The 12,367-nt window shown below is 41.7% G+C and overlaps 1 protein-coding gene across 1 annotated transcript; it reads right to left on the bottom strand.

Annotated features, from left to right (window-relative positions):
• Positions 1-571: 571 nt before the first annotated feature.
• Positions 572-12,031, bottom strand: LOC121367515 (metabotropic glutamate receptor 2-like). The gene is made up of 7 exons (XM_041491738.1): positions 11,856-12,031; positions 6,028-7,509; positions 4,805-5,554; positions 3,849-4,223; positions 2,949-3,120; positions 1,874-2,074; positions 572-1,290 (listed from the first exon to the last, which is right to left on the bottom strand). Exons 2-7 carry the CDS (start codon positions 7,507-7,509, stop codon positions 1,250-1,252), a joined length of 3,021 nt encoding a protein of 1,006 aa, XP_041347672.1. The 5' UTR covers positions 11,856-12,031; the 3' UTR covers positions 572-1,249.
• Between the last annotated feature and the right edge of the window lie 336 nt (positions 12,032-12,367).

Genomic DNA, 12,367 nt, shown 5'->3' with positions numbered 1-12,367 from the left:
TCTTTATGCTTTAATATATTTCCAGTCTAAATTTTTATACAACACACACATACATACAAACATAATTTTTTATTTTATGAAAGAAACAAAATTAACAATAGAAATGTTAACATGTAGTCCTACCCAACAGTGAAAATGGTATAATATTCATCTCGGGTGCAAAATGTCATACAATTGATCACCTAAAGTGTAAATAGTGAATGTGTCTACTCCCCTATCAAAAGTAAAACAAACGTTGCTAATAAAAGAGTTTTAAGCCGTGTGTATGGCCGCATATTTGTTTCTCATTACCAAACCCAGTGGCTATGGTTAGTACTAATAATAAGTGATTGGAAATTCCGCATTATTCCAAGAGCTGTATAATTGAAACTGCTTCACGGATGTACTGTCGTGTCTGTGAGAAAGGGTATACCAACAGCCCTTATTGTTACGTCAGGATCGAACCACCTCGATGAATCTATTCAAATGAGTGGGGTTTTCTCGTTCCAATCAGTGCACCACAACTTGTCAAAGACCGTGGTATGTGCTTTCCTGTCAGTGGGAAAGCGCATTATAAAAGATCTCTTGCTACATTAAGAAAAATGTAGCGGGTCTCCTCTGATGACTACGAGTCATAATTACCAAATGTTTGACATCAAATAACCGATGATTAATTAATCAATGTGCTCTAGGGGTGTCATTAAACAAAACATTTTGCTTTTATATTGTTACATGGTAGGGGTAGCGTCTGTGGGAAAATGTATACTAAAATTAAAGATCTGGAATTTGTGTAAATTTAACAAAAATGAATTACAATGAAATTAATCACACGACAGTTAGAAATACCAGTCTGCTTATGAACGTACCAGACTTGCTCTGTTGTAAAACATTATTTAATCAAAACACTGAGAACTACCGACCCCTTTACTGCTGTATTCTAGATTATTCAGATAACACTATTTTAAACTGATGCTCAACAATATGAAACTGATATGTACGGAACATATTAGTACTGTATACCTAATGTCTCACCCCTGGTGTTGTTTGGAATGACCCGCGAATATGCTTAACCCATGGGGATAATGTCACGTACGTGATCACTCCCAAAGGTTAATGCTGACATATTAATATTTTTCTTGTTTCCTGGCCAACATGACACGTTATCAGGAACTTGTAGTATAGTATATATTTAAACAAACCAAACAGATTTTATTCAAGTCATGATTGCTGACCCAATGTTGGTTATATAAAGTGGTCCCAAGCTTGGTGATCACAAAGCGCCGAGGTTCTGCTGCGAGCCATAGCGGGATCCTGAAACGAACAATGAGAAATATTTAGAGATGGATTACAATGGAGGGAGACAAAGGGGATATTTACTCCCGGTCTTAAACTCATAGCAGTCCCTGAAAATGAGTATTATGTACAGTGTTGTTTTCCAATGCAATCGCTTTATTACAGATAAATCTAGGCGTCTTGACAGTGTCCTAAACTTAACTCCTTGCCAAATGTATAATAAGGTGAAGAACAACCATGACATTATGCTTTAGAAACAAATCTTTTAGAAATCTAGATGTCAAGTTAGCTTAATGATATGAACAACAAAACAGGTGTCTAATTCACAAAGCTCTGTTAAAATGTCTTAAGTAACGTCACCTCATCCCTGCAAGTCGTTTTGCGTGGCACTGCAAAATCGCAAAGTTGCGTTAGGCCCCAGTTATTATATTCAAAATGGCATCGTTGTACAAGACATAGTTAAAAGAACGTTTTAACATGGTTGTGTCTGCTCTCATGAATCAATCGGATACTTCGTCTCCAGAATAAGACATCATTCTAAGTTGGACAAATGCAAACCTTCACCAGATAGAGCCCAATGGATATTCAGACTTTTACTTACGTCTCAATGTGCCCTTTGCTGACCTCGTTCCATACGCTATCTCCGACTGCGCTTTTCTATTGACGGTGTACTTTCCCGTAAGTTCTGGGGTCACACGTATCACTCGGCCGCTCTGAGTGGCATATTCTGACTGCGCCTTCTTGTACAGATGAGGGTTTGTCGTGCTGTATGTGCTGCCAGGGTGACGTAGGTGTGTAGCCACTGAACAAAAAAAATGTACTTCATGTATTCATGTATATAATTTAACATAGCAGTTACGTTTTCTAATCCTTTGTACCTACTGCCTGTTATTTTCAATTTAATATACACCTGATTAATCACCATTGTGACTCCGCCATAATTTGCTTAGCAACCAATACGATAATAAAAAATATAATTTAACCATTTAAAATAGACCATCCATGTTAATTGACTTGCGGTTCATCAATATCCAAGTCACATACAGATTTACAATGTCAAGTAGAAGAGTTATTCTCCATTTTAACACTCGGGTGTAGAACGCTATTCCACTATTTTGTATTGCAAAGTACTACAAATATAAAACGACAACTGTGTTGTATGCAGGTAGCAATGAGAACAACTTACATGGATCTCCAACAGTGATTGGTTAACAGTAAATGCCCTGGTTGTTGGCGTATATCACGGAGTTGGTTTTACTCTTATACTTACACGGATCTCTAACAGTGATAGGTTCGGAGTAAATGCCCTGGTTGTTGACGTATATCACCGTATATCACCGTATATCACGGAGTTGGTTTTACTCTTATACTTACACGGATCTCCAACAGTGATAGGTTCGGAGTAAATGCCCTGGTTGTTGACGTATATCACCGTATATCACGGAGTTGGTTTTACTCTTATACTTACACGGATCTCTAACAGTGATAGGTTCGGAGTAAATGCCCTGGTTGTTGACGTATATCACCGTATATCACCGTATATCACGGAGTTGGTTTTACTCTTATACTTACACGGATCTCCAACAGTGATAGGTTCGGAGTAAATGCCCTGGTTGTTGACGTATATCACCGTATATCACCGTATATCACGGAGTTGGTTTTACTCTTATACTTACACGGATCTCCAACAGTGATAGGTTCGGAGTAAATGCCCTGATTGTTGACGTATATCACGGAGTTGGTTTTACTCTTGTAGCTCGGGGGCACGATCACCGATTCTGCGTAGTACGTGTCGCGGTCATCATCCAGATACAGGCCTTCCGTACTCATGTGCACGAGCTGCTGGATCTGGCAGTGAGAAACAAACGTAATAGATACAAACGCCTATGATTATATACGAGCGTACGTACATCGATGAGTGTGTGCAGACCTATATATTATTTTGTGTCGTATTCCCATATCAAAATCGTCGAAAGGCTGTCAGGCAACACCGTAATTGCTGATGAACGGCGTGCATGAGGTTTTGAATGAATTTACATACCTATTCTGACAGTATACATTTTTGTCATTTGTAAGATTTAGTGTATATTTGTTTCGAAAGTTATCAACAGTATTTATTATACACATTTTTCTTTATACCAACTTTCTAAACGACGAATAATAAAAAAATATATACATGTATAAACAAAATAATATACAGAGGTACCAGTCAAAGCAAAAGCCTTAAGTAACCCATTGTACCCCTGGCGAGAACCGGTCCATAGGAACGATATTTGGAGGGGGAGGAGGGAGCACAACCTCTAGTGGAAGGACACAAGCCCTGTTTTTATTTTTATTTATATAGAGTATGGCTAAAAATGTACATTTGTGTTCTCAAGCTGGGGTGGGGGCGGCTGCAGATCCCAATGGGCCTGGGCCTCGTTCCATGAAGCTATCTTATCGCCAAGTCACCTTAGAAGTGCAAAACTACCATATAGACTTACGGTAATTTTAGCGCTACGATCGCTTCATGGAACAGGGCCCGAGAGCACACTATGACTGATCAACAGCCTGCCTCCATGACAACCATAGCTTACCTTGGGTACGAACATGGTGAAGAGCACGCACGTGGCAGTCACGAACAGGCCGAACGCCATGCAGCCGTCGCAGAACTCGTGCGCGTTTAGGTGGTCCCTGTTGAGACCACCGACCAGGCTCCACGCCAGCCAGATGGGGATGCTGAAGCCGGCGGCAATGCCGATGAAGACGGACTCGCGATGGTTGGTAGAGATGCCGTGAGCCTTGGCGGCCAGCAGCGTCGTGATGAGGATGAGGAACATGACGTAGACGAGCGACATCAGGTGGTTCTCGAACCCATTGCGCACGAACGTCCTCATGTCGTGGTAGCCGTCCTTCACAGTCCACGTGTAGTGGTTGCAGATCCACACGTTGGTGCCGTTGTTCGAGACTACCTGTTTGTGAGAAGAATGACAATTCAGAACCTGATACATGATCTTATGGAAGTTTGTTATGCGACTTCTCTTAAAGCGTCCATATCCCAGTGGGTTCCTTCATCCATTTATATCTCTAAGAATGAGTGCAGACGTACAGAGGCTGTTAATCTATATTTGAAGGAATTCGTATTACTATAGTAAATAAGCAACCAAACAGGCACCCAACAACGCGCAGACACAAACATTCAAATGCATATTAATAAAGCAATAATATTTTGAGTCACAAATCTCCTTTGGTTAACCGAAAATGTAGACTTTTCAATATGACAATCAAGCCGTCTTCAAGAAGACCTTGTAAATCCTAATGACATATTTCCAGGGGAGCATGACCAGAACCCCCTTTGTAATGTTTCTGCACAGTTTAGACCCCTTACCCATCCATTCAATCTCCTGTACACGCTGCTGAATCTGCGAATGTTTGGTGATACATCTTGTTAACTCTATCGTCCTTATCCGAATCGCCCTGAAGGCACAGTGATAAACAAATGAACACAGTCAGCTAATGTTTGGGTACATCTTACCGTTAATATCGTACTTACCCGAATCGCCTCTGGAGGCACAGTGATGAGCCACTGGGCATCAATGACGATCTGTATGCCCACGGCGAACATGAACATGAGGAACTGATAGACGCCCTTCAGGTAGTTGGGAGACTCCACATCCCCGGGCAAGAAGGAAAGCTTCGAGGACTTGGACGTGAGAATCACCATCAGCTTGACGAGCAGGACCGCGAAGCAAAACGCGTAGGACACGCCGACGCCAAACCGAATTATCCCGCACGTCGCTTTCGTTGGAATTAGGATGTAAGCAAACAGCGTCATGTAACAAAGGAATATTCCAAAGAGAAGCAGCTGCCCCAGCCACATCGTTCTCCATCTGTGACCCATGCGCGTTCCCAGCAGACGATACAGGATGTAGATCTCGAACATGATTACAATCAGCACTCCGAGACCGGCCATCACCCCAAGGGCGATAATCCATCGCTGGCCTACTTCGAAACGCGTCATGTACTCCTCTGCAGTTCGTTCAGTGAACGTGATTGGGTAAGCCCCGGTGACCACCTGGTCGGCAGGGAACTTGATGATCGTGTAATTCCCTGCCTGCGTGCTGTCTGCTGTTGTTGGGGGAGCTGTAGCCCGGGTGACGCCAGGGGTCGTTGGCGGCGTTGTGGTTCTGAATATATCGCAGGCGGGACACGGCTCTGGACACGTGCTAGCTTCGTATTTCCTCGAATCAAAATTTATCAATTCGTCGGGATTTATCATTTTATCAGGATTCCAGTCACCAAGCTGAACAAACAGAAGAAAACAAGAGTTAATAACGTTAGTTCTTCAAGATGTGTGTTCGTATGTGTTCGCACGTGTGTGCGTACAAACAGGAAGACTGACCAACAGGCAGATATTATGAGAGAAAGAGACAGACAAGCAGGTAGAAGACAGTAAAAGCACGCGATCATGAGAGAGAGAGAGAGAGAGAGAGAGAGAGAGAGAGAGAGAGAGAGAGAGAGAGAGAGAGAGAGAGAGGGGGGGGGGGGGGGGTATACCGAGACTAGAAATCTTGAGTGGACTTTGTGTATACTCTTCATGTCTGTTGTGTAGGCCTGGAGTAACCTATTTTAACACAACACATCCATTATATAGTTACAGCCAATTCAAACGAAACGGCAACTGGCAACACATAGATCCACGTTATTTACAAACATGTATAGCTATATACATTCTAAAAACAATAAAGCATTCAATAAAAACGTTAAAACACTAACCTTCAAGTATTGTCCGCTAACAACACGATACACTTCGTAATTGGAGAATTTGGCAGCCACGTCTCCCGACTTGTACCTCTTGTCAGGGTTCAAACTCTGGTCATAATAAAATTTACCATCTTCAGCCTGGAAACGCTTGATGCCGTAGAAGATGGTGGGTCCCCGGTTACGTATGTTCATTAATAGAGTACAAAGTTCATACGTTCCAGTACAGGCATCTGTAGCGGCCTTGAAGATACCTTCGATTATCGACCTGACCGCAATGATTGTGTAGGGGACGTACGCATCAATTTCTGTGTCCTTCACCGTCTGGGAGTTAAGGTCACAGCTGTTATTTCCTGTGACCTTACATCCCCACGTGTCTTCCCAGTACTTGACAAACCACGGGTTCGTAAATAACGTCGTCTGCAATTGGTTTACCGGTTTTAGGTTCCTCCAGTAGTTGGTGAACGCGTCGATGTCATTCTTAAATAAATCCTGCACAGAGTGAGCCATCACAATGCTGTTTTCTGATGCCTCTGCGGCCTGCTTTATCACGTCCTTGTTTTTGCCCCAAGAGGATGTTCCGAGAAATATAAGAACTTTCCTAGCTGGTTTGCGGGTTCCAGCAGCTGGATTGTCTCTTTGCGCGGCATTCAAGATATTCTTTGCCGTCTGGGCGTCGGCAAACAAGACAACGTACTGGATCGTGCTGTTGTCCATCAGTTTGTTTATCACCTCCTGGTAGTTCTCATCTACGGCCATGCTTTGAACTATGCAAATTTTGGAATATTTGGCATGCCATTCGAACGTGCTCTTTCCATCTCTTCCGTAGGCGTTGTCCTGGTAAACCAACTGCACGTACTTTGTGCGCACCACTTTCCCAAGGATCGCGGCGAGGGCCATGGCATCGTTTTTGTTAGAGGGAACAGTCCTCAAGAAGTATGGGTACTCTTCTGCGTTGCCGAGCTTCGACGCTGTGGCCGCGTGACTCACGGAGGTCAGATTCATGTCCTGCAAGAGTTCTGCTGCTGCCATCGCCTCTGTGCTTCTGTCCGGCCCAACGAACGCCAACAACTGGCGTCTGTCCACTCCAATGGGTTTCGTCCTGCACTGCGCGAAACCCATGATGTTGTTAATAACCTGCTCCTGTCTGCCACAGCTATCAAAGGCTACGCCTCCAACAGACACTTTGCTATTGACCACAGGCCCATTGGGGTTTTCTTTAAGAGTTAAGTTTTGTTGATAGTAGTTTATTGCCCAGAAAAAGGCTTGCATGTTCTGAAGTCCTCTTAACCTAATGTCATCACTGCACTCATAGGCATCCATCCCCTTTTCGTGTACCCCGAATAGGCCACCAATATAGTAATGATTGCTGGTGCCAGAGAGAGAAGTCCTGAGAATAGGCATCGAACTGTCCACGCAGCTCACTGTATCTGACCCACACTTCTCCTGGGCAGACGACAGACACACGAGAAGCATAACTCCTCCGACAATCAACATCTGAAAAACAGAATTCATTTTGGTGGTTTGAAGAATATTTATTATTACCAAACACAAAAATAAGCGATCTTTGGATTGACCACTAGGCAATAACATATATGGCCTGTTCTTTCGTTTTTTAATATAAATAAATTTATAAACAAGATGGCAGCAACTTGGTGTGTGTGTGTGAGGGGGTGGGGGGGGGGGGGGGCAGTTCTGTTGGCCCGTCTTCCAAATGGGGTGAGGGAAATGCAAAATCTCCACGGCTAAATGGTGCAAATGCCCTATTTTCTTCACCACCTAACCGCACCCACCCCCGCTTCTGACGCCCTGAGTTAATCATTTTAAAATTTCCAAATTGCCAACAAAGAGTTAACTGAAAGAAGCGTAAAGTGTTGTTATTAGTACTGATACTGGTTGTTATTAGTACTGATACTGGTTATTATTAGTACTGATACTGGTTATTATTAGTACTGATACTGGTTATTATAATTTTTGAAAACTCTTACTCCGAAACGTACCGGGCGTGTAGCCTAGTGGTAGAGCGCTCACCCTTGAGGTACGACAGGTCGCAGGATCGACCACCCTCAATGGATTCTGGTTTTCACAGTCCCGACAACTGGTACATGAAATTCCGTAGTATGTACTGTCCCTTGCTTCTTTATTGATTAGAGTTATTAGTACAAGAGCATTAGCCAATTTACATATATGGGGTTAGAATTTTTTTTTTAGAAAGCTGATTTTTTTTTAGGAAACATTCTTGACTCATCCCCAATTACATATCTAATGAGTCCCCAAAAATCCTCTTTGGGCATTTTGCATAATTAACCTAATTTGCATATTAATGAGCAAATTCCCCAAAAGTCAGAAAATGGACCAAACAGCTCACAGTATCATCAACCATTACCTTCAATTGAGCAAAAACACTTGAGTTTAATAATATTTTATTCAAACTTTTAGTATTTATGGTCCTTACAGACCAATCAGAACATTGCAAATACCTCCTAATTCGCATAATTTGCATGCAAAATGGCCAAAATCAGACAAATTATATGCTATTGCTATTGGAGCATCTAAATGTTTTTAGGGAAATGTGGGACAGTTTTCCTCAGAGCTTTTGCACTGCAATGTGTGCAGGAATGTGAATATTCAAGAATATGATATGATTAGCATAATTGTGCCATTCAAAAATAAATAATTTAAAGGAAAATGAGAGATGACGATCCACATCACAAAATAAAATAACTGAACTTGATCATCAAATTCTTAGCTATCTTTTATGGAAACTTAGATATGACTGATTAAAGTTAAATCGTGATAGTGATTGCGAATCTTTATTTACTGTCATCATAAACTGACTGGGGTTGAATTTTCACATGTTTGGCCACAACACGATGAACACATTGCAGTGCAGAAGAGTCCAGCTTTCCGACATTTGCATTTTTGCCTGCATGTTGCCTTGACTTCGCAGCTGACAATATTGAGCACACTATCTGGAGCAGCAGCACGATCTGTTGATTAAGTAACAACTGGTTTCCTCTATTTCTCTGTTGCGACTAAATGTCGAAATAACCGTAGTCTAAAGCTGCATCCTAACCGGACGCGTGCAACGCGAGCAGTTTTTTTTTAGAAACCATTGAATGAATGAATGAATGAATGAATGTTTAACGACACCCCAGCATGAAAAATATATCGGCTATTGGGTGTCAAACTATGGTAATGCAAACAAATAAAGTAATGATCAACATCAATATAAAAATTCAAGATTTAAACAAAAACACAGTGTAAAGAACCGTGCAAAAACACAAATATCACAGATAGATACTGACTTTTACTCAAAATTTATTTGTGCTGCATTACCCATTCTCAAAGAGAATGTTACACGCCTACACCACGGTGAGGTTACAGCACGCGTAAGGGTAGAAACCATTGATTTCAATTGCTGCATCCTAACCGCACGCGTACAGCGCAACAGATTCATGTAGTCGACACGGGCGACAAACATATATTAACTAATAAAAGAACTTTTACTTGGCGGTTTCAGCTGTTGATAACAATTTTATGGTCGTTATGGTCGCATCTGGTTAGGATAGAAATATTGTCGCGTCGCACGCTCCGAGGTAGGATACACCTTAAAACGTTTTTAAATGTCGGTAAACAAATATTAATTTTCTTTTCTTTTCTGCAACGTAGGAGATTTTATCATGTTTTAAAAATGGTAAGCGTAATTCTACCCTTGTTTGCAAACAATAAATGAAGTTACTTGACAGAAGTTAATTTGTCATTGTTCTAAATCAGTTATCATGGATGTTTCTGTCACACAATCGGTTATATTTCTGTCACCTGTCACGTTTCATTCCGATGTAAATAGTTACTTATATGACATACTTCTGTCATATTTAATTTGTTTTCAGACGTTTGAATATGACAGATCGAAAAGAAAGGAATGCTTAACAACTTGTTATACATAGTGTTTAAACAGTGGTCAACAAATGGTAACTGTGGCACTTGGAGTATTCGAGAAGAAACCCGCTTCCGCCACATGTGCTACTCCTTTAAAATATCAGCATACAAACACAGACACATACATATAAACAGATATATACACATACACACAAACGTATACACAGACACACACATACATACATACATACACACACACACATATATATATATATATCACACGCACACACACACATACACACACACAGACACACGCACACACACAGTCACACAGAAGTTTGTTTTGTTTAACGACACCGCTAAATACATTGATGTATTAATCATCGGCAATCGGATGTCAAACATTTGGTAATTTTGATATATAGTCTTAGAAAGGAAACCCGCTATAGTTTTCCATTAGTAGCAAGGGATCTTTTATATGCACAAACAGAATATCACATACCACAGCCTTTGATATACCAGTCGTGGTGCAGTCACACAGAGAAAAAAAGAAAGAAATGTTTTATTTAATGACGCACTCAACGCATTTTATTTACGGTTATATGGCGTCAGACATATGGTTAAGGACCACACAGATTTTGAGAGGAAACCCGCTGTCGCCACTACATGGGCTACTCTTCCGATTAGCAGCAAGGGATATTTTATTTGCGCTTCCCACAGGCAGGATAGCACAAACCATGGCCTTTGTTGAACCAGTTATGGATCACTGGTCGGTGCAAGTGGTTTACACCTCCCCATTGAGCCTCGCGGAATACTCACTCAGGGTTTGGAGTCGGTATCTGGATTAAAAAGCCCATGCCTCGACTGGAATCCGAACCCAGTACCTACCAGCCTGTAGATGGCCTACCACGACGCCACCGAGGCCGGTAGAGTCACACAGAGACACAGACACATATATACATGCATATACGCATAGACACACGCACAGGCATATACACGCAGACATACATACATGTTGAAACACTCAGACATATACATAAATACAGATATATGCACACAGAAATGGACAGACACACACAGAGACATACACTGGCATAGCCAGGATTTTAGATGGGGGGGGGGGGGGGAGGGGGGCAAGGGCAACCCATATTATGCATGTATGTATGTCTGTCTGTCTATCTATCTATCTGTATGTCTGTCTGTATGTATGGTTTTATAAAATTGAATACCATGACCCCCGGTGTCCCCCTCCCAACTCCTCGCTACGCCATTGCATAAATGCATACATACATACATACATACATACATATATACACAGACACGTACACATATACACATAGTTCTACATATATATCTTCAATAAACACATACATACACACATATATCTACATGCATGCATATACATACATTTATACACACAGACACATACTTATATACGTACGTACACATGTATGCATGAAAACATACTTGTACACTTATGTACGTACGTACATACAAACACGTATCATCAATACACAGGCCTACATAAACACGCACACACGCACGCACACACACACACACACACACACACACACACACACACACACACACACACACAATGTATACCTCCAGTTGTCTCACTGCCAATAGCTACAGGAATGTCATATTTGTTGTAGGTGCACATCATAATTCACAGTGCATCCTAAACTGGGTGTTGGCCAGTTGGTGTTTTTGCCTTCAAAAAGTTTATCAACCCAACTAGACATGACAGCACACTCATCTTATCTCATCTAAACTGTATCAGTTGTATCTAATCTTCATAAATATATCTACATGTATATAAAAAAAACATTGATCACTACAACAAACCGCTCACCGCTGTTTTAAAAGAACAAATACACAATAACTATCCTCAATAAACACACATTATGGCGGAGTTAATGTGCAATAAAAACAAAGCACGTTGAGAACACGTCACCCACCTTGACGACTCTTGAATCCCGACCCTAGATGTTTTCTAGTTTTTCACTGCCCGTCTGCCTCCATTTGTGTCCCACCTCGCCCAGCCCGGTTGGTAGTTTTCTCTAAAAATATCCACCTGTACCGACGACTACCGTTGGGTAGACACGTTATTCACGTTTGTGGACGCCGCATAGGCTTGTCCTTCGCTTTCATAATAACACCTTTCTTGTGACGTCCATGAAAACGGAGCGGTCGTCAAACCAGTTCTGCCGGTGTAAAAATAGTACGATACGATCCCGCGCATTCACAGAAATACCATAGTATTCACTGCATTGAGCATTCAGGACTCGGTCGATGCATGAGGTCTCGTAGTTGTAAAACCATACGCACCTTCAGACTGGTAGGTACTGGGATCGCATCTCTGTACCGGATTTCACCGAGAGGAAAGAAGGAATAAATTGTATCATTTAACGACGTACTTTATTCTATTTACGGTTATATGGCGTCAGGCATATGGTTACGGATCACACAG

The sequence above is a fragment of the Gigantopelta aegis genome, chromosome 3, assembly GCF_016097555.1.
Source record: "Gigantopelta aegis isolate Gae_Host chromosome 3, Gae_host_genome, whole genome shotgun sequence".
In the NCBI taxonomy this organism is placed as follows: domain Eukaryota; kingdom Metazoa; phylum Mollusca; class Gastropoda; order Neomphalida; family Peltospiridae; genus Gigantopelta; species Gigantopelta aegis.
Note: the sequence above shows the minus strand (reverse complement) of the source record. Positions and strands in the feature narration are given on the sequence as shown.

Bases quoted from the DNA above. Each gene is read 5' to 3' on its own strand.
- LOC121367515 (XM_041491738.1), bottom strand. From the start codon at position 7,509: ATGTTGATTGTCGGAGGAGTTATGCTTCTCGTGTGTCTGTCGTCTGCC. The intron at 3,121-3,848 runs GTAAGCTATGGT...TCTCACTGCCAG, and splicing joins TCACCATGTTCGTACCCAAG to ATCCAGCAGCTCGTGCACAT. The intron at 1,291-1,873 runs GTAAGTAAAAGT...TGTTCGTTTCAG, and splicing joins AGCAAAGGGCACATTGAGAC to GATCCCGCTATGGCTCGCAG.